General features: G+C 42.7%; 1 protein-coding gene across 4 annotated transcripts in view; it reads left to right on the forward strand.

The window, feature by feature from the left end:
* The window catches only part of LOC135876128 (SAM and SH3 domain-containing protein 1-like), an 873117-nt gene extending 846522 nt beyond the window's left edge, over nucleotides 1–26595 (forward strand). For all 4 annotated transcript variants that reach the window (XM_065401311.1, XM_065401313.1, XM_065401314.1 and 1 more), the window contains 9 exons: nucleotides 1302–1445; nucleotides 5551–5686; nucleotides 5885–6054; nucleotides 7626–7835; nucleotides 10132–10282; nucleotides 12357–12470; nucleotides 21262–22388; nucleotides 25096–25227; nucleotides 26335–26595. In XM_065401311.1, the coding sequence (XP_065257383.1) occupies nucleotides 1302–1445; nucleotides 5551–5686; nucleotides 5885–6054; nucleotides 7626–7835; nucleotides 10132–10282; nucleotides 12357–12470; nucleotides 21262–22388; nucleotides 25096–25227; nucleotides 26335–26595 (2445 nt within the window). The remainder of the gene's footprint in view (nucleotides 1–1301; nucleotides 1446–5550; nucleotides 5687–5884; nucleotides 6055–7625; nucleotides 7836–10131; nucleotides 10283–12356; nucleotides 12471–21261; nucleotides 22389–25095; nucleotides 25228–26334) is intronic.
* The last annotated feature ends 574 nt before the right edge of the window (nucleotides 26596–27169 follow it).

The raw sequence follows: 27169 nt of genomic DNA on the forward strand, positions 1-27169 counted from the left end.
ACTTATTGCCAGCATGTCTGATAATGAGGAGGGATTAGTTTCCTTGGGACTAGAGAAATCGGTACACCGTGATTTTCTTCCTTACACTTAGTTGATAAGCACATGATGTATATCTTTTAGCTAGTATCTTTAAACTAGTTTGCAATGTTTTGTTCAGGTTACCTTTTGATCTGGGAAACTGAAATCTAGATGTTATGCTTTCCCATTTCACCAGCAGTGAGAAAGATACGGTATACGAGACTAATGCATGCAGATCAAGTCTCTAATTGCATTAGTTTAATGTCTTTTCAGAACTCACAAGACAAAAGGTTATCTTTAACTTGATGAAAAGAAGCAATAAAGTTAGCAATGAGGTTATCTTTGCAAAGGGAAAGGAAGGTAGAGTTGGTGACTGTCAGATTTCACAATGATTTTTAGAAGAGGGAGGGAGAGGGTTTTTTAACTAGACTAGCTTTGTTTGGGGGTTTGCATGTGTGTTGTCTTTGGTTTTTGTAATGATAACCTTTTTTCTAAAAAAATATATATATAATTCTTGTGGAAAATTCAGTTATCCTCCTGAAGGGTTATTGCACCATATTGGAGACTAAATTCAACCATTAAAGTGTGAAATGGGTTTTTGTCCTGCTTGCAGTGCAAATCTCAATGCAGTCTTGGCTACATAGGTGCTACTAGTGCCTCTCTAACAGAGTTGTATTATAATATGTATTTTGGAAGCCATATGAAGAAATATTATGCTTTACAGACAGATTGTGCAATCAGTGCAGCCACTTAACCTGTGTGGTGGATGCAGCAACTGTTTTAAACTATAGCAAACCTACACAACAGTTTAGAAGAGAGAATGCAGCTTATCCTAGTAAGTATTTGGATAGGATCACATGGTTAGCAATGCCTACTCTTGTGTAAAAGGGGTAGAGGATCTTTACTGACCAAGCAACAGATTTTGTGTTGTATCAGAAGATAGTGTTGCCTAACAGCTTGAATGTTCAATAGTAACTCAAAGTGGGAGGAACGCCCTCTACTGAATCCCCATCCTCTAGGGCAGCAAACAGGTTCTTATAATCAGGTCTGAGAAGCAGGAAGAGTAGATGAGAATGCTACAGTAGTTTATGCACTGGGTTTATTCTCAAGGCCAGGAAAGAGAATGTTTCCATGTTGAAGCTGAGAGCAGTGAACCAAACACCGTGTCACCCCGGATACCTTTTGCACTGAGCGCTGTAGTGAGATATAACAGGCAGGCAGCATGGCAAGAATTTGCTCTTGTATTTTATTTTATAGACATAACCCCCTATTTTATTTTGCAGGGCAAAGAAGGAGACTTCATTTATAAAGAAGTGATCAAGTCGCCCTCTGCCTCCCGTATATCTCTTGGCAAAAAGGTGAAGTCTGTAAAAGAAACCATGAAGAAAAGGATGTCTAAAAAATATAGCAGCTCTCTGTCAGAGCAGGTATGTAATGCTCAGAATGGACTATACTTGCTAGGATAAAAACTATAGGGGATATTGATCCTCATGCTTCAAGGTATCTCCCAAAGGCCCATCGAGGTCAGGAAGAAATTTTTCTGTATGACTGTGTGATACAGCAATTCCTGTGTTCTTCTAAAACCCCTCACTTTGAAATGTCTTTTATAGAAACCTAATCATGACAATGCAATCTCAGATCTCCTTCTAGGTGACTGTTCAACAGAGGGAGATGACTGACAATTTTACACACCCTGTGTCGTATTCCACCTCTATCATTTTATTTATTATTTCTTTGGATTTCTACAGTGATAAAAAGAGCACTGGCTCCTTATACAAGTTCAAAAAACTAAAATTAAAATGCAGCTGACACCCTAAACTGAACTCCCTATAAAACTCAACATATACATTTCCCCTCTCCTATGCAGAGCTAACCTCCATCCTTCGGGGTGAGGGATAGCTCAGTGGTTTGAGCAATGGCCTGCTAAACCTAGGGTTGTGAGTTCAATCCTTGAGGGGGCCACTTAGGGATCTGGGGCAAAATCAGTACTTGGTCATGCTAATGAAGGCAGGGGGCTGGACTCAATGACCTTTTGGGGTCCCTTCTAGTTCTATGAGATAGGTATATCTCCATTTATTATTATTATTTTATTATTACTGCTCCCTCTGCAGCAGCCTATGAAAATAGATACACCTCATATCTATTTCTATCATTGCTTCATCACAGATTTGTACAGTTCATTCTTAAAAGCAACCATAAGTGCATGCAGTTGTAAAGCTGTGCTTTGAATTTACTCTGGCCAAAGTAAATCTCTCTCCGAGAAAATCTCTTTTGGCAGACTTCATGTTCTTTGGTTTGGTGGATTGTCAAAGCATCTAATGAACTAAAAAAAAAAAATCAGTCTTTCTATCTGAAATGTGTAAGTAATTGCTTACAAAACAGCTGGGAAAGCAAAATTTTCTTTAATAAATATTACCCTCTAGTGGCCATTTAATAATCAGCAGCAAATTAGCATATCCTTGCAGTGTCAGAAAGCTGGAGCATGCTATCTGATGGACAGGAACAAATATACCATCATAGTATCCATTTATCAGGAGTCCTCTGGTGAGACCTCTTGGGACAGTTTGGCTACATACTTCCAGCCGTTATTTTCCTCTTGTCATTCACTGAACAGTACTCAGCATTGCTGTTGAGGGTCCGGTTCTAAATATGAGATAGGTATATCTCTTCAGGGCAGGAACCTTCTCTTTGGTATATGTTTGTGCAGTGCCTAGTACAGTGGGGCTGGGACTTTTAGGTGCAATTACAGTTCAAATTAAGAATGATAATTGTGGATGTTTGCACCCAAATGAAGTGATCCATATTTCTCTTCCCTGAAGCAGACTGATCCCAGGCTAATGCAAGTGACATCTATCAAGTCATAATTTTAACTGCCCTGGTAAATTTGGACCTGCAGCACCAGAATAGAGTGACCAACTATCACACTCATTTAATTCTTGCAGACTTTGGAGAGGAATTTAACAGCTAGCCAATACAATTTTGTAATAATTTTTCTTGAAAACTTATTAGAAAGAAACATCAAGAAAGGGAGATTTGGGGTGGGTTTTTTGCCCTCTTTCTCCCTTGTGCTTTATAGGCTGGAGAAGAGCACGTTGCTGTGTGTCTCATCCCAATGAACTATAGCATGGGTTTACTTTAGGAGGAAGTAGCTCTGCCTGGCAGTCTTCCCACCTAGTGCCTTTTGAACTCCCTGAGAATGGGCTACCTGATGCTGTTAAAGAGAAGGGATGAATGTTAGGCCGCACACGCCCCAGAAGAAAGCAATGATAAGGTTTAAGGTGGCAGGTGGAGCTGCAGAACCAATACTGCTGAACAGAGTTATTTCATTGGTCATCCCTGTAATGGATATCGTCCATCACTTCACGCACAGACATGGCTGCCTTGCTCAAGCCCATGCTGCTAGCCCGGAACTTTCATTTTCGATTGTAAACTCTTTGGGGGCAGGGACTGTTGTTTGTTCTGTTTGTGTGGCAGCCGAAGTCTTGGCTGACACACAAGGTAACAACCTCCAGAGCTAAAAGCCTGAGCTAAAGAGACACAGCTGGTTAGCTGGGACTGTACCAACTCATACTCTTTGCGAATCGCTGAGGGGAAAGGGGGCCTTGTAATGCACACTCACCAGTGAGTTACATTAGAACAGTGCCCAGCACAATGGGGCCCAACCCGGATGAGGCCTTGAGGCACTACCATCATATAAATAATAATAATAATTAATATATTTTTTAAATAACTAAATCATATTCAAAATAATGACAAACTGAGTTGTTCTATCACTAAACTTTTAAAAACACAGCATGTGGTGTCATCCTCAATCATGTGCAGTGTGGCTCACAGGTGGAATCCCCTTCCTAAGTATGTACTCAGCCACGTTGGTTCATAAATAGGATCTATGCTGATGATACTTTTTTTTTAATTGTTCATTTCAAATGGGCAATTCAATTAAGAAATAATAAGCTGCAACAAACGTCACATTTCCTCCTGTATTATGGAACTTTAAAGATAAGATGTTTGGGCCAAACAACCCTTTGGATATTCTACTTAGGAATGAGATAAATCTGAAAAACTGTGTGCACATTGGGTTAGCGATCTGCTTCTGCTCTTTTGCTTTCTCTGGAGATTCGCTTGACCTGTAGAGTCATATGCTGGGGAGATATTTCCTGATGATTCTGCAGCATGTAAATAATAGGTTTCATTCAGATGGTTTCATGACCACACGTCTGTGAAAATGCAAACTATTCTGTATATCAGCAGGGTTGGTTTTTGTTTTTGTTTTTTTTTAAATGTTGTACCATCTATCTTTGTGGCATCATTTCTCAAGCTAAGTGCCTCTGTGCTGCCAGCATGTGTTCAAAAACACGCAAATGCTGCTCTGCCTGCAAATAGCTACCAGAAATGGAAATGATTGCTTTAGCCATTCTTCCGATAGGCTGTCACAATTTCAAAATGGATAAGATGCTTTTGGATTGTCTATAATGCATGAAGGAATGAACACAGAAATATGTGTCTAAGCATCTTTGCTTTTGTTTATAATTTCTTTGTGCCTGGGTTGCATTTTCTAGTTAATTGTTTTCTCCTTCATGTACACAAACAAAAAATGGCAGTAATTTGTTGCAAGAAGTTTAAAATTTCCATTTCTGTGTCTGTCTGCAGTCTTGTTGTATCTCTATTGGTCCCAGAATATTAGCAAGACAAGATGGGTGAGGTAATATCTTTTACTGAACCAACTCTATTGGTGAAAGAGACAAGCTATCAAGCTCCATAGAGCTGCTCTTCATATTACCTCACCCATCTTGTCATTTCTGTTTGATTTACACGGTGCTACTTATTTTTGCTTATATTATGCAAATGCCTGATTGGGAAAGTTGCTATGGGCTTTTATCTGCTTGTCAAACGTTCTCACTAAAAATATTTAGTGTCTTAATTTTTCATCTCTAAACTGGGAGTTTTGTGTGAAGGATAAACTTTCTCTGCTGGGTTTTTAAACACCTAACAATGCATAAAGTAAAAGTTTAGTTTGGGATTTTAAAAATACTATACAAAATGGTTGCCTAAATTGTAATACATCAGAGAGAGAGAGAGAGCACGCAAACCAATGAACTTGGGGAGGAAGGATGGTTTTGTGATTAAGGCACTGGACCAGGATTCAGGAGTTTCCATTCCCAGCTCTGCCACAGTCTTTGTGTGACCTTGGGCAAGTTATTTAATTTCTGTTTCCCCATCTATAAAATGGGGATAATGCCCCCTTTCTTTCACCTTTTTTTGTCCTGTCTGTTCAGATTGTAAGTTGCCTGGGGTAGGGACTGTCTCCTATTATGTGTTTATACAGAGCCTAGCACAGTGGGGCCCCGACTTCTGTTGCGTCCCCTAGACCTTACCATAATGCAAATAATAAATAAATCATAATGACTTCTGTCCTTGCTGGTAACATGTAGTAGAATATGTACTAAGTTTTCCCCTTAAGATACATGCAAGCAGTACCTGCCATCTTCCATGGGAATCTGCCAATCTGAAATGGGTTCAAATCTCTTTCAGGACTCCAGCCCTGATGTAATGCCAGGTTCTCCGCAGTCACCACAGCCAGAGACTGATTCTCTGGATAAGCCCAAACTGAAAGCTGGTGGTTCAGTAGAAAGCCTGAGGAGCTCCTTAAGTGGTCAGAGCTCAATGAGTAAGTTCAATTATAATTACATCATTTTGTTGTTGTTGTTGCAGGGCACAGAGATTTCCACAGTAAATAAAATGAAGTTCTTACTAGCATTTTCGTGTTTGCCTCTCATCTCTGACAGTGGCAGAAATGAATTGGTGTTGCTGAGCCCTTCTCACAAGCATATTTTTTGTAAGCTGTTACTCTGGTTCCCACGCACAGGTGGTCAGACAGTGAGCACGACAGATTCCTCAGCCAGCAACCGGGAGAGTGTCAAGTCTGAAGATGGTGATGATGAAGAGCCTCCCTATAGGGGACCTTTTTGTGGACGAGCCAGGGTTCACACTGATTTTACACCCAGCCCTTATGATACTGACTCCCTGAAACTTAAGGTACCAGTTTTCTTCTTGGATCAAATGACATATGCTACTCAGGCAAAACTCCCACTGAAAAGTCAGTAAGAGCTTAGCCTGAGGAAGGCTAACAGTACTTAGTCCCTTATTTATCTGACGTTGTGCTCCCTGCATTTCCATTACCTGTCTCTTTCTGGTATTGCAATGTGCTCTTAGGAGTTGTTTGGGTGATAAAATATAGGTGAGTAGTTCTTAGTATTTTCCAAAATCCAAGCAAACATGCTTTAAAATACCAGAGAGGCAGGCAAAGAAGGGAGTGGAGAGGTATGTGTGAAGGGAGTGGGGGAGTTAACTACTGTGGAACTGAAAATATATGCTGTAAATTTACTCCCACTCTACACGGATTTGAAAAATCAATTTTCAGAGATTTTCTTTTCTAGCAACAGGCAAGCAGAAGAACTCAGCAGAATCAGGCCAGGGTTGTTAATTCCTGATAAAGTAAATATTCTGAGCCAGATCTGTGGCTGCTGTCAAGGACAAGCCTTGTGGGGAAAGGGCTGCAAAGATAGTATAAAGTTCACTTTTGCACACTTCCAACACTGGGTGCCCTATGTCTAGGTGGCCACCTACACTGCCAGAGCTAGTCCACCTGCACCGAACTAGAACAGAGTCTATTCTAATTTGCACTAGCTACGAACAGTCCCACAGAGCTGAAACAGCAACTGCAGATAGACACAGAGTAGGAGTAGTATCTTGTGGTACTGTCTCTTTAGAATTAGTCATGAATAATCACCAGAGTGCCTCCCATTATAAGCGATCACTCACATAATGCAGTCACACTCAGGATCTGTGTGCTCAGAGTCTGTAGGAGCCATCTTGTCATGTAACTAATAAAGCGAAGTGTGGTTTAAACTTCATATCACTGGCTTGACTCTGGTTCCTGAAACACAAAGACTGCAGTACATTCACAAGGAAGATGCTCTCAGCTGCCTGACCATGTTAAAAAGCAAGACAGTGGAGAGCACCAGCAATGATCCATAGATAACTGAGAACTGCTGGTGTAAGTGTGAACTCCTGGGAACTATTCCAGGATCTGTGACTAACTTGCTGTATGATCTTGGACAAGTCACTTAGGGCTGGTCTACACTGAAAACTTACATCAGCATAGCTACATGTTGGGGTGTGAAAATCCACACACCTGAGAGATGTAGCTATACTGACCTAACCCCTGGTGTAGACAACAATAGGTTGATGGAAAAATTATTCTGTTGACCTAGCTACTGCATCTCGGGGAAGTGGATTAACTACGGTGATGGAAGAACCCTTTCCATTGCTATAGTAAGTGTCTGCACTGAAGCACTACAGCAGCGCAACTGCAGCTTTTTTAATGTAGACATAGCCTTAGTCTCTGTTTGCCTCTTTCCCCCTCTGTAAAATGGGTGTAATAATACACACCTCACAAGTGGATGTGATTGATTCATGTTTGCAAATCCCCCTGAGGTCTTCAGATTCTGTGTAAATGGAAAAACAGAGTGAGGATAGTGAGTTTGACTGAATATTGATAGGAATTATGTGCCTAACTGTCCCATTCTTTCTTGTTGGGCCTTCAGAAAGGTGATATCATTGATATAATCAGCAAACCTCCCATGGGCACTTGGATGGGCCTGTTGAACAATAAAGTGGGCACTTTCAAATTTATCTATGTGGACGTGTTAAATGAGGAGGAAGAGAAGCCAAAGCGGCCCACAAGGAGACGACGGAAAGGAAGACCACCTCAGCCCAAGTCTGTCGAGGATCTCCTTGATCGTATCAATTTAAAGGTTAGTTCCCATTCTCTCTCTTGATACAATTTTGCTATGGGAAGGGGGCGTGCTGTTGAGTTAATTAAGTTTTTAAGGGCTACACAGTAAGGTCCTAATCCTGCACCCACTGGAACTTTCACCATTTATGTAATAGAAGCAGGATTGGCTCTTAATTTTCGGAGGGGATGTAGCTGATGTATAGAACAAGTAACGTCCAGTGTAATGGACTGCTGAAGGGTTCAGTTACATACATGCCAGGATCCTAATTCATTCCATAGATTGGCAGTGAGATCGAGTACAACGACAAAAAACCTAGCATATATCCAAGGACATTAGGTTACTGTTTCTTTTAATAAGGAAGTTGATAGGCCCTGTTCCAGGAAACTCAAGGTCAGAGACGTTGGAGATAAACTGCTATGCCTGTAGTTTATTCTTCCTATTACTCTGTTACTGAAAAGATGTGATATGTTGTGCATCTACGTAGCATGCTGTTTTAGGAGATTGGATTCTAAATCCAACAGCAGGTGTGGCACTGAAGGTTTAGGAAGGTGGTTGTGCCAATGGTTAGGACAGTATTTATATACTCTGCAGTCCTATAATTTCTTTATTATATGGTTGTTTGCATTTGCTAAACTACTGATTCTTTTTTAGCAGTAGTGAAAAATTCCTTCTGTTTTATTTTTTTTCTTACATTGCCAAAATAGGTTGTTCTGTTAATTCATAGTTAAGGGATCTGCAGAGTAGAGGGAATAAAATTCAAACACAGATGCCTATAGCTTCAGTGATTTCTCCTATTATTGGAATGCTTTGTTTAAAGTGTAACGCCAACAGACCTCGGTCGTCGGCAGGTGGGATCAAACCTGGGGCCTCTGGCGCTGCATGAGCTAAAAGCCAACTGGCCCTTAGCTAAGGCTGTAGAGCAGACTCATTTAACTCTCTCTAAGTGGTCTCGGTGCCACTAGATGGGACAGAACACCACACCCAGGCGGTGTGGGGGTTACAAAAGCACTCTTTTAAAAAAATGAACTTTTAATTCTTTTAAAAGCCTGAATTTAAAGCAGTTTAAAAAAAAAAAAAGCCCATGTGTAAATTCCTTCCAAGGCTTATGCCTACGCAACCGTTTTTCTTCAATGAATGTATGAAGCTATGGAACTGCCCGCTGAAAGCCATTGAAAGCACCATGACAGTGATGTATTGCTGTGCAAAATGCAAAAGTACGGTGTACTCTTCTTTCCTTACGCAACAAGTGTGTCCATTATATTTTCTCTTAGCTCAATAATTTAAGCCCAATTTAAAAATTCTGGTCTCAAAATCTTAGAGGTTCAAGAAAAAGAAACAGGGGGATCATGACTGAGGCACTTTGGCTACTTCTCCACTGCAGTTAAAAACCTGTGTCTGGTCTGTGCCACCTGACTCGGGCTCACGGGGCTCAGGCTAAGGGTCTGTTTATTTGTGGTGCAGACATTCAGGCCAAGCTCTTGGACCCTCCCACCTTGCAGGGTCTTAGAGCCCAGGCTCCTGCCCAACCCTGAATGTCTGCACCACAATCAAACAGCCCAAGCCCTGTGAGCCTGCATCAGCTGGCACGGACCAGCCACAGGTTTTTAATCTCAGTGTAGACATATCCTTAACAGCCTGTGTCTCTTGGAAAGATACCCAAGTGCCTAGTTCACTTTTGAAAATGGGACTTAAGCACTTTTGAAAATATTACCCATTGAGAATATTGTTGCAGAAAGAATCTGCCATAATAGAGGTTTGAGCATTAGCCTGCTAAACCCAGGGTTGTGAGTTCAATTCGTGAGGGGGCCATTTAGGGAACTGGGGTAAAAATCTGTCTGGGGATTGGTCCTGCTTTGAGCAGAGGGTTGGACTAGATGATCTCCTGAGGTCCCTTCCAACCCTAATATTCTATGAATAGGTGCATGCCATGGCATATTGAGGGCATTGTAATTGACACTGTGAATTTACAGCAGTTCAAGAAAACTGGTATATCAAAACAGAGCCTGTTAGTACAAACTAAGCCTTCTAAACGACCTATCCCACTGTAAGAAAGAGGAACTGGTATAGTCTGTGGATGTACATTGTTATGCCCTGAGTAACAAAGGCCCTGCGTTTACAGTAAATAGGGTGGATGGGGGGTCTTTTGTTTGTATTACAGTTGATTCCTAGTAATAAATAATAATCTGTTAGGAAGATAAAGCTGAAGAAGAAACGGCCTAGATAGGCACGGATTGGTTGAACTTTCCTTTGTTTTCCGGTGGTAGATCTTTTGCCTTGTTGTACAGCTCACTAGTTTCCTGTTTCCCCCACACAGGAGCACATGCCCACTTTTCTATTCAATGGTTATGAAGATCTGGACACTTTCAAACTGCTGGAGGAGGAAGATTTGGATGAGCTGAATATCCGAGACCCTGAGCACAGAGCTGTTCTCCTCACAGCTGTGGAGCTTTTACAGGAATATGATAGTAAGTGGGTTTTGGCTTTTTACCAGTGCCCTGCTGAGGGCTCTTTTGACCACTTCTGGGAGAGGAAACTAGTTGAGGGAGTCTGTTGATATTGTCTAATGTAATCTAGGCATTTCTGTGGTGCCTATGTTAAATAACTAGGCTTCTAGGGAATTGCAGATGGTTTTACATTTGCATTGCACTCCACCACAGTTATTTATTTTCCTGTAAAATCTTCTGTCCTCTGTGTGTGTGTGTGTGTGTGTGTGTGTGTGTGTGTGTGTGTGTGTGTGTGTGTGTAACTTTTAAGAGAAAAAATACATCAGCTAAGCTTGAATAGTCAGGGTTCTAGTCATAGAACAATATGGGGCTCATTCATCTGGAAATCAAGTGTTGCTAACACAGCCAGTGGGTCCAATACTGTTGCTAAGAGATTTGTGCTGTAGGTTTACACTTTCACAAACGGTGCCATTTCTCCCTTTTCCTCTGACCTCTCCTTGTACCGTTTGCAATTAGTCTACACTATACATTCTTCACAGAGCCATCCTTAACTTTTCTGTCATTCCCCAGGAATAAATTCAAATTACAAACTTTAGGCTTTTTTCCTGTCTGGTTTGGGGCATTTTTGTCACCTAATATGATTTTTACCTCATTGTTTACAAGATTGATTTAGTATGTTCACTTTTTTTGCAGTAATAGTTTTTTATAGTGACCTTCCACTTTGGCTTTAAAATGTAAGGCATTATTTGGAGGGGGGTTGAAGAGAATGAATTCCTCTTGCGTGTGATGGGGGTGGACAAGAAGTGGAGTGGGAAAGAGACAGCTGGAGCCTGTGTGAGCAGCAGCTTCTGTGTCTGCTCCATAATTACATTTTTTTCATGCTCTGAGAATAGGCATCAGACTAGCAGTTTCTGGCTTTTGTTGAAGAACATAACACAACACAACATAAACAGCAGCTGTGCATCAGGCAATTGGTGGTTTGATTTCTCCAGTCCTGAATTTAGTTTCTGTACAAAACAGTTTGACCAAACTCTAAGGGCCAATTCCTGGATTCCAGCACACAGCCTGATTCCCCCTGCTGGGAGTGCTGGGGATAGTCACAGAGCCAGGGAGGAAGGAATTCTTACCACTAGTTTCCCACTCGCTCTCTGCCCCATTATGGGGAAGAATTACTAGTAATTCCATCTGATCCTTCCCCTGGCTTCCCTCTGCAGGATAGGTCAGCTATTTGATCAAAGGCTTTTGACACTATCCCATTAAACAAGTCCCTGCTGCACTTTCTTTTATTCATGTCACTATTCTCACACTTGTAACTTTAGCGCCCTCGTGGCCAAGATGGAGTCTGCTCTGCAGGCAGCTCTGGCCAAGAGAAAGCACGCACAGGAATGCAGCAGGAGAAATCCCTTCCACCCCAGGGGCATCTGTTCCAAATCCCCCAGAGTGAACACCCACCCACAGGAAAAGTACAATGGATATAAGAAAGGGAAATATTTATTTACAGAGGGATGAGAGGAGAAAAACAACAAGGGGAAATATAGGGGGAGCAGTAGAACAGGGTTGCATCCAAACCAAGGCCCCACGGGCTCAGTGGTAGCACAGGCTGAAAGGGCAGACACCGAGCAATGTGTCTACACACAGAGTTCAGGAGTCCTGAGCAAAGTTCCCATCCAGTGGTGAGTCTTGGGTGCTCCTGGTCGCCTTCAGCGCCAGTGAACTTTCCCCCAACAAACCCCTCCGGTGCCCTCTTCTGCCGCTCTCTGCAAACCACACAGAGCGACCACCTCCCCACTTAACTAGCTAGCAGCCTCCCTCCTTGTTCCCAGTGCAGAGTCATAAACCCCAGTACTCACAGCCCCATGCAGCTCTGGGCAGCTGTGATACTGGGTCCAGATCCAGCCTGTCATTCTCGGGTGATTATTCCCCATTGTGATTACTTTCCACAGAGCCTTATCCCCTCCTAATGCTCAGATATCTGGGCTGACGCAGTGGGTGCTAGTAAGTGTTTGGGGAGGAGAGGAAGTGGTTAGCCCAAGAACCTGCACCAGATTCCATGTGTAATGGCCTTTATTTCATTGTGCGCTCTCACCTCCTCCAGGTAACAGCGACCAGTCGGGGTCTCAGGAGAAACTTCTCATAGAAGGCCAGGGACTGAGCAGATGCTCCCCCCGGGATTCTGGCTGCTATGAAAGCAGTGAAAACCTGGAGAATGGTAATGAGAGCAAAAAGAATCACTGACATGCCCAGCCTGTGTGTGCAGATGACTTTTGCATCCTTTCTGCTTCCATGCTCCAGCTAAAAGCGGAGCTGCTTCATACTTGGCTTTCTCACTCCCTCATCCTCGCTCTCTCTCTTTTCCTGAGCCATTGATTTTTGTTATTGTTGGTGTTGCTGCTTTCTAGCACTGACAGAGGACATAGGATTACAAAAGAAAAGCAGATGATCTGGAGATTGTGTTCTGAGAAAACCAGGCCGCCTCCTTCCCCCTCCCCACCCCATCTTCCTCCTGCTCCATCTCCTGTTGTAGTCTTGAGACTGGTTCTCATATTCATAGTTCTTGTTAAGGGAGTATTGGCAATGGGGAACTCCCTTCACTTCTCATTGGGGCTTTGGAGGACTTAGTCACAGCCTTAACAAAAAAACAACCTTTGGAAATGAATGTTCTCTATTTTGGGCAGTGGTTTTGTGTGTTTGCTCGAGATGCATGTTGCATCCTCCTGCCGTTAAAGGGGCCTGTTGTTGAGATGTTAGAGCATTTGCATGAACCTCAGCAAGTCAATTGAATCCAAATGTGGGCAAGATGGGAGAGCAAGAACCACCTACTATGTAGACTCCCAGTTATCCTGGCTTGTGACGCTGGGAGATGGTGTCTGAATGGCAAGGCAGATCTCAGTGGAGGCTACAGTCCCATGTTTAGAAGAAGACAAACAGTTGTATGAACGAGGGTGGTTTGTTGTATAAAAAGATGTAAAATTGTTATCCGTTAAATTGCTTTTGATCAATTGAGTTTGGTGATGTCACTCCAGACATCCGAGTTCTGGTTCTGCCTCCATCTGCCGGGCTTTATCACCAATGGCCGGTGCAAATGGGAAACCAAGAATGCGGTTCAAAAGACCCTATTCCCCCTTTTAGGTAGCTGTGGCTGCAGCTCCTTCTTCCAGCTGTTGAGGGGGTGGGGGGTAGAAGGTCTTTCCCTGAGTCAGTGTCTCCTCTGTTAATGTGCCAGTTGAAGATACTCATGTAGGGAACACAAATCACCATATGCTAGGAACCCAAGTGCATCAACTCCCTAATGCACTAAACTCCACAGGCCTCAGAGAGCAAGAGATCAGAATTGTCTCCTGAACTTGAGCCTCCTGCACTACATCGTTATTGTCACTTGACCAAAGCAGCTCGACCTCTCTGATTTAATTCCCTTGCAGAGGTGGGTGCTTTTGATGACTGTGTTTCAAATGTGACTGAAATCTGTATATTGTGCTAAAGAAAGAAAAATGAATATTACTTTACATATGTTTCTAAAAAATATGTAAAAATTACATAGCCTATATTTGATTTTCTTTCCCTTATATTCATAAGAGGTCTCCTAATGAAGGCTTTAGCATTAGGGTTAAATTGCTGCTTGTACATTTTCTTTAGTTTAATAAAATCTTTGCAAAGCAATTGTCATTGCCTGCCTGCTTTCCGAATGCTTGCTTTTATGTTTAAACTAATATTTCTATCTAAGCTTTCCAGAACTGAGATCACTAATGCTTTGTATTGCTGTTCAACTTTGGCTTGCTGCACTTTTATATCATTTCTACATACTAGTGCATTCAGTTCTTGCTTTGAGAAACTGTTCCAGGTGTAACATTTGTACTGGATTCATTCTCCTTGTGGTGAAAGGATTCTGTCAAAGTTGGTTGGTCTGAAGAGTGTCCCATGTTCTTTGCAAAGTCCACAGACCATCATTGTTTATATGCTTCTTGTTTCCAAAATACATTCTTCAGTTGGCTCTTTTCTGTTAAAGTGAGGATAACCAGCAGCCCAGTACAAGCACATAATGAACAACCAGCCAATCATCATCTGCTTTTCTCACAGCGAGGGGAAATGCATTCTGAGAAGGAAGCAGGTTCTCAGATGGGGGATAGTTATTTTTTCTAATGACAAGAACAGACGCCTGTTATGGGTGGATATCAATCCTCCTGGCATCAATTCCAAGTTTTCAGAGAATCTATTACAATTTGAACACAAACCCCTGTTTGCTACATACTATATCAGTAGGTGCAGAATTGTTTGTCTGTTTTAGGTACTTGTATGGCAGGCCCCCATGACAGAAGCATCTGAGCACCTCACACTTTTTAATGTATTTATCTTTATAGCACCTCTATGAAGTGGAGAAATACTGTTTCCCCCATCTATAAAATGGGGATCTGAGCCACAGAGATATTAAGTGTCTTGCCTGCGGTCACACAGGAAGAATTTGGTGGAGTAGGGACTTAAACTCAGATTTCCTAAATCCCAGGCTAGAACCCTAACCACTGGATCATCCTTCCTCTCTAAGTAAACACAAGAAGAAATGACAAGGCAGGTAGCCATGTCACTTTGTTTAATTCTGTATTTATACCAGTTGACACGGTCATTGACGAGAGAAGAAGCCATGACTGTTTGTTGTGCCAACCATCACATCTTTGTTGTGTCAGTAAAAATGTAAAAACCCAAGGAAATGTAACCACAGAAAACAAAGCCAAAGTTAAATTAATGAAATCTGGAGTTAGGGCAGACAGGCCATCCTTAACTCACCCTGTTCTGTGTGGTTTTGAGTATTCGCCTCTGCAGGGTGATTTTCCTCAAAATAAAGATTGGAGAAGGGTTGAAAATCTGCTGCTGTAGCCTCCCCCCCCCCCCAGATACCATTGCACGTCTACCCTCTGACATTCTTCCTGGTACGTACAGCTTTCTGAGCACTTCTTTTTGAGGAAGGAGATATAGAGTCAAAGACTCATTTATGTTCTAATTCCAGGAAGTAGCACAGGGAGCCTGTGCACTGCTGTCCCAAACAGGAAATACTGAACCGCAATCTAGAAGGGGAATTGGCCTGTGTAAAGTAGTCCTATAGCCTGAGTTTACAGCCTCAGATTAGTCCCCTAAAATGGAAACATACATAAAGCTTCCAGACTCTACCATACAGTAGGAGCAAGGGCAACATCTAAAGACTACCTGTATCACTCACTGCAGTTTTCCCAGATACCTAAATCTTTCTGAACACATTTAGCCCAACAGTGCAGAGATGATGCTGCCAATCGATAGCACTGAAAAGGATTATGAAAGGTGTCAGGCTGCTTAATAACAACAAGGCTCATAAGAATGAATTAATACTAACAATATTGACCCTAAAAATGGTCAATTTAGGAATCACTGGTTACACACTCACTTTGAACTTTAAAAATACGACAATACTGGCAAATGTTGGGCTAGATTCTGAAAAGCTGGTGTAAATTAGGAGGAATATAATAGCTCCATAGGAGTTCCTCCTGATTTACCCGATTGTAGCAGATCACAATCTTGCCCATTGTCTTCCATCCAAGTAATGACTCTGCTACCTTTCTCAGAGAAGTGCACCATTTGGGGATATCTCTTAAAACAATTTTGAAGCTGAGTGCCATTTTATTAATTAATACGTCGAATAGTTTTGTGTTGGGTTATTTTCTTCATGGGCAAACTCCTTCTAGAGCTGGTTTTATTCCTGTTAGCAACTGGGTCCGTCTCCTGCAAGTTGTTCTGCAGGAATGCTAGGGTCTGCCCGTGCAGAACAGCTTAAGAATCTGCTGCTACATACATTTGAAACTTTTTTGTTCTTTCTCTTGTTTTCCTTGCCATTCTGCCCCTTGCTTTCCCTCCTCCATTCTCAAATGCCTTGTTTTGCACAGTCATGCTCCCTAGTGTATTCTTCCTAACCGCTAACAAAGTGAAGTTAATAAATACCCTTTAACGCATCTGCACCTGCAAGGACTAACTTGTGCAGTAATCGTGTACCATTTTTCTTTGAAGGAAGGAACAAGGGTGCAGGGACCAGGTTGTGTTGTAGTAGTAAAAACAAGTCACTGGCTAGACAATACTTCAGAACCAAAAGAAGTTGTATGGGTTTTGATGTGTAAACTTCACAGCAAGCCTAGACAGTAAAATGAATTACAATCGGAGCTGTAAACATACAGGCAGATAAAAAAACTAAACAGAAAAGCACATTCCTTTCCCCACCCCTGGATGAAAGGCTAGATTCCAACATGCTGCCACGGAGGTACGGGCACTGAATGAGGAGTACATCATTTTCTGACACACTTTCAGAAACAGATGGAGCAGCCCTTGCGAGGTAACATTGAAATAAGTCCCATTTTGGAGGGAGGTTTCCTGCATTTCTACTGAAATGTTGCAACTTCCTGAAATGATGCCATGTTTTGTAAGTTGCCTGATGAGGCGCAGGCAAGAGAGTGTAAGAAACAAATTTTCCTCTTAGATTAAATGAATTGTTTCTTTGCACGTGTGGAGTTTTGGAGACATGGTGTCCTGCCATTAAGCAGGCACATGAAATGTATTAGGATTCAGATCCAAAGCAATCACTATGCATTATTCAGAAGGCTTAGTATCTTCCAGAATGCTCAGAATGCAAGTTGTATTGAAAGGAATCATCCATCGCTTAAAAGTAGTACACTTTAAATCTGAATGAAACTCAATTCTAAAATCTCTGAATGTAGCCTCCTTTTAGGTAGCAATTAGTTGGCTAATACCACTGACTCTGGTGCCATTTAGCTGAAATTGTTTTTTCTCTAGATTGAGAAACAGCTTTCAAACATCAGTTTTTGCACCTGCACTGACATTAGAAAATTCAGTTCTGCCTTTAAAAATATTAAGGTGTCCTGGTCACTCAGAAAGGAACTATACAGTATGTGCTGTCACTCTGGGTTGTTACCTGCTTTGAGGGGATTTCACCATTCTGATCAAACGCCTAAGCATCATTTGAGAATGACCTTGCATCTCTCATCCATGAAAAATAAATCAAGATCTGTCCCTGCACTTTTCAGTCAAGCAAATTTGATTGATTTTTGCCCTTGTTAGTTGTGCAGTGCAACTCTGACAAAAATATGCAAAAATTTTGCATAAAACCTCTGGCTTATATTATTTCAATTGAGTTTGGCCTAATCAAGAAGCGATGACCAGTCTAGTTGCCTTTCATTATGCCCCTTGACAAAGCTACATCCAGGCCTAAAAAGACTCCTTGCAAATAACTGAAAGATAGGTAAGGTTGAAAGTGGGTGTTCAGTGTGAAGATTCACTCTAAAAAGGCATTAAGGGCATAAAGGCAGTGACCCCAAATCAAATTTGTGTCTTGCACAAATATAACAAGTTAATCTGTCATCCTTGATAATGCTTCCTGGGATCTGAAAGTCAGGCTTGGTTCTTTGCTAATCACACACCATCAGTGCAACTCCACTGTGCAAGGGCTCGATCCTGAAAGGTGCTGAGCACTCTGCAAGGCACTTATGCAAATCCTTAATGTTAATTCCCATGGATCTACTCATGTGCTTCAAGTTAAGCACAGTGTTTAAGTACTTAGCTAGATCCAAATCTAGATTAATTTGAAGCACATGAATAGCCCCAGGGGAATTAACATTAAGGATTTGCATAAGTGTTTTGCAGATTGGGGCCCGCGTTCTCAGCACTTTGCAGGATTGAGCCCTCAGTGTGTCCTGTGCTAATGCAGGCACCCAGTGAAGGCTAATGAATGGTATTGCACAAATGTAACTGGAGGGCACAGTTTGGTCTGCGGAATTTATATTACTGACCATGAAGTATGAGAGAGAAAGAACCCAGCCTGACAGTCAGATCTAAGACTGAGCCTGCAGGACTGGAGGTTTGAAAAATCCAACTTTTAACTGTAAACTGAGCAATTTTCATATGGAAGCCACTGAGGAACAATAAACCAGGACGCCACAATGTCATTCTCACAGAATTATTTTTTGGAGTAGAAACACTTTAAACCAGCAAGCAATCGTTGGGACATGATGGAGGTAGCTATTCTTGAGACTGGACAACTGACCAAACACAGCAAGGATGGGAACAACTAGTCTCTACTCTCCTTATTTGATATTTGGGTTAGTCGATTAAATAGTTTTGTTTTTTTTAATAGTGTCCTCATTCCAGGCTGAGCTGGTGCACCACCTCACAAGTGGGTGTGGTGTTGAAGGTGGGATCTTATTTGATTTTTTTCCCCTTCACACAGGGTTGCAACAAGTCCATAGAGACTGTTAGATGCTAAAGAGCCTGCCCCCACCCACGCCAGTGCAGGGTCTCTCTTATTAAGAGAAAAGCTAATGCAGACCATGAACAAAACTTTCACCTCAACCTCTCAGCTGGGTGACTGTCATTCTTTGTCCATCTGTTCCCCCACCTGAGTCCAGTGCTCACTTCCACTCTGGCTCCTCTCCAGGGGTTCTCTCAGTTCTAGGCTCTGCCCCTGCTGTTAGGCTCTTTGCCCCTACCGAGTAAGATCCTTCTCTGGAGTCAGGGGTCCAGAGACGTCTGTCCATTGCAACTCTTCTCCGGGGACAGCAGGTGATCCTGGCCAGGCTGGGCTTCTAGACAGTGTCTGATTGAGACCAGGGGATGCCCGCTGACTGCAGCTCTCTGTCTAGGAGGCTCCCCTCTCTTGGATCACCTCTGATGGGCTCCCCATTCTGGTGGGTTCCCCAAAGAGCTAGCCCTCTAGGCTCCCTGCTCAGGTGTCTCCTGGGAGCTTGTCACCACAGGAACTTCCTGTCTCCTTTTGCAACTCCCCTCTAACTGAGGTTGGGTGTCCTTTATTAGATCCAGGTGCTTGTTTACTAATCAGCCACTTGGGGGAGTCAGTTGCTCCCCAGGGGGGTCCTTCCCAAGGCAGTTATGGGCGGACAGCCCTAACTCCCCATAAAAGGGAGCTGCCCCATAACAAATAGTGAATGGGCAGAGTAAAAAAGACCCCAAGTTGCTGATTTGCCAAGTTCCATCTGGAGAAAAAAAGAAACACATATTATGTATTTTGTACTAGTTTTGCACATAGATTAAAAAAATACCCATGAGGGTTGAAGATATAGGGCCAGAGGCTTGGCTGGTGTAAATTTGCAGAGCTCCACTAAGTCAATGTTGCTATGTCAATTTATACCAGTTGGGTGTCTTGCTCATCGTGGCTCTGATATTTTTTTCTTTTGTGGTGTGCTTTTTCCCGTTTGCTCACACAATGGCTGATTATGTCACCCTGTCTTGGACAAAACTCACACTGTCACCATTGGCAGTTTTGCTGTAAGGACTGTAGGATTTAGTTCAAAGTTTTTACCATTTAACAGGAAAAATGACTGTTATGCATGATTTGATCATTTCCAATTGGACTAGGGTAACTCTAGATAAAGGTACACCTTAAACCCATTTGGAAAGTGCAGAATGCAGCAGCCTCCTAACCAAGCAGTATTTCCCATTATTACTGTGTCTCTTGATTTGCACTGGATCTCAAGATGTTGATTCTAAAAAGACTTAAATAGATATGGGTCTTGAATACCTTAGAGACCTGACTCACCCCCCCCCCCCCCCCCCGCCCCTTTGTATGATTTTTACCATAGAGGCAACCAGCTGATACACTTCAGACACCTTGTTTAAACAGGAGACTTAGAGTTCACAATGACTGGGTCTTCAACCTTTTGAAAGACCACCCAATCTCATCTATCCTAGCCCAGATATGGGGGACCTGCTGGAAACATAATTTGTGGGAAGGTTTTGGGTTCCTGATTGGAGCTGAATGTGGAGCATTTTGCTTTCATAATGGGAGGTTTTTAATGGCCTTCTGGATCCAGCCCCTGGAAAGTCTGTACAGCACCCAAAAGATTGAATGTATGTTTATAGGGCGATAGATGTACAAAGTCCATTATGTACGTGGGCTTTTCTGTTTTTCTAAGTAGTAAAAATCACCAGTTCAGGATATCTAAAATGATCCAAACAATCATTCATTAACTGCACTACATTTTACTGTGCTCCTAGCCTTATTTTTAAAAAAAACAACTTTAAAAAAAGAGGCTGCATCTCTTAGTAAGATCTACAGAGCTTCTTGTCATCTCCATCAACCAATCCATGAGCCATGCCTGTTATGGAAAATGCAAAACATGCTCTTATAAAATGATCTTGTCTCAAACAGTGAACATAAAATACTAGTATACCACCTGGTCTTTCCACTCGAGTAGGACATTCCGATTTAAGACTAATGCTAAGGTTAGTCCATTTGAAACACTTCTCCCTTTCATAATATAAGACACATTTCTCTGATAAAATTCTTCAACTGCTAAACACAGCCCTGGAAAGAGGCTAGTGCAATAGCAGTCCCAAAACAATTCAAACTGCCTCATGGTTTCCCTTTGTAAACAGGTCACTGCACATTTAAACCGTGAAATAATAGGATGGCAAGTCTGTCATAATTCTAGTTAATAAACATTATCTCAAAAGAAATACAACATTAAGGGATAAAAATCCATTCTTCAAGAGTGAGTTCTCAAGCATAATTAGAAACCAAATAATTATTGACCTAATGTAGCCACAAACATGCAAAAACTGTCTGATTTTATGTGTTATTTCTCTGTAGAGGTCAAATCTGTTACCATAATGTATAGGCTATAGCTACACCAAGAAAAGGTGTATTAAGCCAGTTGGACCATGTCATCTTTGCAAATTTGGGTAAAGACTAGAATTTATCTTAAATTTATCTCACTACTTAGGGATATTAAGCAGCTCTTCTAAGTCAAACTAGAAGCTCTCAAATGAGTCTGGGCAGAACTGTACTGAAGTGCAGCATAGGCAGAGACACCAGAAAAAAGGGACAAGACATAGACATGTCTTCAGTTACCAATGAAGAATCCTTGTGTTTCAAAGGCATTTAGTGGTGATGCAGGTTCCTGGCAGTGCTTCTTTTGTACATTTCTCCTCCAATGATTTGTAATGTCTTTTGTTCTTAGGCAAGACTCGGAGGACCTGTCTGTTGCCCACAAAGTCAGCCAGTGAGCACTGCTTTAACAGAAACCAACTGCCAAGTTATCCAACTCTGCCTTTGACTAAATCGATAGAAGCTCTCCAGCAAGGAAAGAAGGAAATCCGGTTGAGTTGCTTTCATCATGCTCCCAAGAGCTGCATCAAGCCTTCAAGCATCACAGGTTTGAAGAAGAACCGCAGAAGTTTACCAGCAGCTGTCTGCCGGAGCTGTGAGACTCTGGATGGCACCCAGAATGTGGCCAAGTGGCCAAGATCTCATTCACTGGATGACCTCCAAGGAGAATCCAGCACTGACCTACCGAACACTAGTAAGAAAGTAGATTCTTTCCCTCAGGATGCACTGGATGTAGCAAAAAAGACAACTGGGTCCGTCCTGAAGCCTAAGGCTCCTGGGGGTGGCATGAGGGCAGAAGAGAATCTACCTAAGCAAAGTAAAGGAACTGCTGATTCTCAGAAGGGAAAAGCTAGGAAATTGGACTGCTCAGTAACAGAGACTTCATGTGGGACTCCTACTCAGTACCTGCTTAAACGCTGGGAGGCTCAGCCTACTTCAGTTACACACAACGTAACAAGGACACCTCTGGAAAATCATCATAAAAGCAGTCATGACCTTGAAAGGGCTGATAACTCTCCAGTCCTCAAGGAAGGTCTGAAAGCTGAGGTAAAGGGCGTGAGCGAGGCAAGAATTCAGTCAAAAAATCCTTCACAGCCACCACCAGTCCCTGCCAAAAAAAGCCGAGAACGCCTTTCTAATGGACTATATCATCCCCCTCTGACCCTAAGTGGAGCCCTTTCAAGTCCAGATGCACCATGTTTGCCAGTAAAAAGGGCCAGTCCATCCAGCCCCATTGATTGCCGTGTAGTACCTGCCTGTAGGCCCTCTTCTGAGCAGCCCAGTACCCCACCAAGCACACTGCCCCCTTGGCTAGCTGAGCTTTCTGAGACTGCTAGCATTCAGCAACATGTGGTAAAGCTAGGCCCTGCTTTAGCCAGGAAAGTCTCTTGTACTAGAGGACTGGATCTGGAAATGTTGATAGAAAACAAGTTGCAGTCTGAAGAGATTGATCTCACAGAGGAACCATATTCAGACAAGGTGAGAAGGGACTAATGTCTCAACCTTTTAACTCTGGTCTTTATAACAGCTCACTTTTCACTGTATCTGGTGCATTATTTGTCCGCTATAAATCATTGGAAAAGATGGAAATATCTTTCAGGCGCCCTGTTGTTAGTCTGACAGTCCGTTCTGTGTATATCAGGCCTCACACCCAAAGGCAGCCTTTCAATACCAGTAAAGTAAATAGCTGTTTGGGGCCTTGCTGCTTTGAACTAGGGTGACCAGATGAGAGGAAGAAAATATCGGGACACATGGGGGCGGGGGGTCGCCGGCGGAGCAAAACAAAAACAAAACACCGGAGTGCGTCCCCACCGATGCGTCCCGACAAACACCTAAATATCGGGACAGTCCCGATTTATCAGGACGTCTGGTCACCCTACTTTAAACTCTGCATTTCCTGCAAGCTCTGCTACTTCCAGCATGGGTTTGTCTTCTCCAACTATACGGTTTGAGAGAGAATAGAACCACATACCTCCCTACTCTTCAGCAAGAGGGCTTAACGAGGAGGCAACTCCTGGAAATGGGAATCTGGGCATGAGTTTGGGATCCAGGCTGACCCTGATTACTCCATAGCCATTCCTTTGAAAGACAGCACAGGTCTGCCCATTTATTCTGTCCTTCCTTTCTCACACCAGTGATGCTTCTCAGAACTAAGGTGGGTTCAGAGACCCTCGCTGGAATTTGTAGAAGGGTTCAGCACCCAATGTGCTGAGCTATTGAAAATGGAGCCATACGCGTAGCAGTGGGAGCTGCTGGGTGCTGAGCACTTTGGGAAAATCTCACCTGTAAATAGGTGCCTAAATGAGAACTGAGCTCCTTTGAAAATCAGGACCCCATCTCACTTTGAGGAGTGGGTGGAGCCAGCTTAATCACCCAGTGTTGCCGACTTACCATTAATTACATAACCAGCAACAGGCATTAGCTATTAGTCAGCTTGCTTTGATGTCCACTTTTTTCTGACCAAAAACCTTGCAGTTACCCTTTAAGGGAACAAAAGTTTGGGAGAAATACATGGATACACACACTTCAAATGAGTGCTGATTTTGAGCGGGGAAACTGATCAGTTGAGGTTCATTGTTCATGCTGCATGAAGTGCAACAAGGATACAAAGAGAATAAATGGTGAAAGTCAATCCGATTAAATGCTTTGTGTTTTAATGATGTAAGGCAACGATGTGCCACCCTAAGTGCGTCTAACTGCGGCAGTTGCAGGGACAGACCCTAAACTTGCGATAGTGCTTTGATACTCCACTGATATGTGACAGCACTTGGTCATCGTAGTGCAGCAGCTGCATGAGTTGATGCAATGAAAGGGTATGATGAAAAGACAGTTTCATCTCCCATTCCCTCCACATGTTCCTGGCTGCTGGGAGGGAAGATGTGTTTCCCACTCCACTCTTGCCTAGTGCGGGGCTGAAATGGAGCAGAGTTTGTCCTACACAGACTGTGTTTGCACTCTGCCTTACTGTATCACACCTAGCACAATGGGGCCTGGTCCAGGATTGCAGCTCCAAGAAGCTACCTTAATACAAATAATATTAATATTGAACAGCCACATCTAGCTTAGTGTAAACTAGATTCCACACACAGGACCATATCCTCAAGTATGCCTCACCTTCTACCCAATGCACTCAGGAGGAGGGACATAGATGACTTCCTGCCTCCTCTCCATCTTCTCCCCCCCACCCCCCATTCTCAGAGCTGCTCTAATTTGCACTGGATATTAAAGGTAATTTATGAAAGTATTATTGCTACCCTGTTGTTTAAATGATTCAGTGATACATCTGAAAGCCCGTATGAAGTTACTACTTCTCTGGCATAATGGCTAGGGATGAGGAGGGATCTCTTATTGACTGGAATATCAGTCCCCAAACTGGAGGGAAGTGCATATGAATCTGTTTATGTGAAGAATAGAAATATAATTGTAAAGAGGTCAAAAAAACACCAAAGGTTTTGGGAGGGTATAAAATATATACTGCATAAGGGCAAAAGCCAACTTCTAAGGGGGTTAGGAAGAAATGTTCCTTGGCATAGGCTACCCCAGAATTGCCTATTTGACTCATTGTTGGAAACAGGATACTGGACTAGATGAACCGCTGGTCTGACAATTCCTATGTTCCTAATGCAACACTAACTCTGACCATTATCTCCAGAGGATCCCTAAATCTGTCAGACATCTTCCAAATTGTACAAGTCAAGAACCAGAAAATCCATAGTGATCAGATCAATTTTCTCCAGCCTTGATGACAGTCGTTTTCTGACTAAGCCAAAGAATAACAAAATATCTAGTAAAATTTCTGAATGGCAAAACGTGTGCTGCCCTACAACTTGTCAGAGGCAGATTTCACTGGTGGAACTATTTGATGGCACAGAGAGACTTTCGATAAAATGTGGCCCTGTTTGAAGTCCAGGGGATTTTTGTTCTTAACTTCAGTAGAGCCAGAATTTCACCCTTTGAGGATGTATAATGGTAAAGGCTTTATGGACCAGTGTCCCAAACGCCCCACTGTAGGTATTGTTAACACTAAATGAAACCCCATTCTGTGTGACTCTCAGAGAAATCTAAAGCTCCCCTTGTCATGTTGTGTTTGATGTTTGTATAGAAACCTTTTGTTGATTTGTATTGCTTCTGGGTTTTTTTTCTTTCCCTCTTCCTTCCTCCTGCGTGGCTGGATGGCAATTTGCAGCATGGTCGCTGTGGGATTCCTGAAGCTTTGGTGCAGAGATACTCTGAAGACCTAGAGCAGCCTGAAAAGGATGTTGCTACAAACATGGACCAAATCCGGGTGAAGCAGTTGAGGAAGCAGCACCGCATGGCAGTGAGTGTCTCTGTATACCACGTTCTTTGCTTATAAATACATAGTTAATTGAATGATGGTGAAGGGTACTGGATTCATCGCCCGGGAGACTGAAATCCTGTCTATGTTCGCAGAGACTCAGCACAGGTAGCAGCAGAGCATACCACCCCTCACCCCTCCCTCCCTCTGTGCTGGAGGGGAACCACTTCTACTATTGAGAGTGGAGTTGAGTCACCCTGCCCATTCAGTCTTGGGCATCTCTGATGAGAGCAACAAATATAATAAAAGGTTTAGAAAACCTGACGTAAGAGGAAAGGTTAAAAAAAAATACTGGGCAGGTTTAGTCTTGAGAAAAGAAGACTAAGCGGGGACCTGTTAAGTCTTCAAATATGTTAAGGGCTATTATAAAAAGAAAGGGGATCAATGTTCCCCATACCTGCTGAAGGTAGGACAAGAAGTAATGGGTTTAATCTGCAGCAAGGGAGATTTAGTTTAGAAAGTATCAGAGGGGTAGCCGTGTTAGTCTGAATCTGTAAAAAGCAACAGAGGGTCCTGTGGCACCTTTAAGACTAACAGAAGTATTGGGAGCATAAGCTTTCGTGGGTAAGAACCTCACTTCTTGAGGTTCTTACCCACGAAAGCTTATGCTCCCAATACTTCTGTTAGTCTTAAAGGTGCCACAGGACCCTCTGTTGCTTTTTAGTTTAGAAAGGAAAACCTTTTTAACTATAGGCATAGTTAAGTTCTGGAACAGGCTTCCAAGGGAGGTTCTGGAATCCCTGTCACTGGAGGTTCTTAAGAACAGATTAAACAAACATGTCAGAAATGGTCTAGATATACTTGGTCTTACCTCAGATTGAGGGGACAGACTTCTCGAGGTCTCTTCCAGCCCTATATTTCTACGACCAGCTACTAACAGCATATTGGGAACCAGTTAAAAAGAGTAGAATGAGTGGTCAGCAAATGACTTTCTCATTGCCTAACACACACAGGAGAAATAGCTATCAAGGTCTGAAACATCCCTTTTCTAAAACTATCAAATTCTTACCGCCTGGGGGGTGCAGAGGAAGATTGAGAGTAAACTAAGCAGTCAAAAGGTTACTTTTTTTTTTCTCTTTCTCTATCCAGATTCCAAGCGGAGGGCTCACTGAAATCTGCCGAAAACCTGTATCCCCTGGACATATCACATCTATAACTGACTGGCTGGTTTCTATTGGCCTGCCTATGTATTCTAGCTCACTCACAGAAGCAGGATTCAACACGCTAAGCAAAGTGCCTTCTCTGTCACAAACTTGCCTTCAAGAAGCTGGCATCACAGAGGAGAGGCACATAAGCAAGCTCCTGGCAGCAGCAAGACTCTTCAAACCCCTCAATCCAGAGGCAATTTAACATGCTCTGGAATGTGGCACTGCCTGAGACCCCGCTGCTTCTTACTGCACCAGTTTTGCCCTAATTTCTCCACACAGCAAATGGGATCAAGCAAGTGGATCCCAGGGATAGGCAAATAAACTCCTCAGAGGATCTTCCTTTTTTCTGTCTTTAGCAACTAAAGGAGAAAAGAAGCAACTGCCAGGTAACAGAAGTGTGGTACTTCCTTAGTCCTCAACAACAACGTATTTTTAGTTCTGAAAGTGCACAGGGCTAGCCTGTGGTTAGACAGCACCCCATGTGACCATTAAGCTAAAGGGACCCTTGCACACTCTCCACAAGTTTGTGACAGCTACACCCGCTGTCAGCCCTGTTTCTGTTGCAAGGTCTCTATGAATAGAAGGCCCTCTGTAAAGCTGGGTCCCAGTTACCTAGAGTCAGCCCTGAAAGCCACGTACAAGCCAAGGTGCAGCTCACCGGCAAAAGCTGTTTAGCAAATCTTCTTGGGTTTTTTATTTGCTTGTTTTGTTTGTTTTAGCAATCAAATGCTAAATACATACCCTTTTTTGTCATCCTCTCTGTTGCTTGGTGTAGT

The sequence above is a fragment of the Emys orbicularis genome, chromosome 3 (assembly GCF_028017835.1).
Source record: "Emys orbicularis isolate rEmyOrb1 chromosome 3, rEmyOrb1.hap1, whole genome shotgun sequence".
Taxonomy (NCBI): Eukaryota; Metazoa; Chordata; order Testudines; family Emydidae; genus Emys; species Emys orbicularis.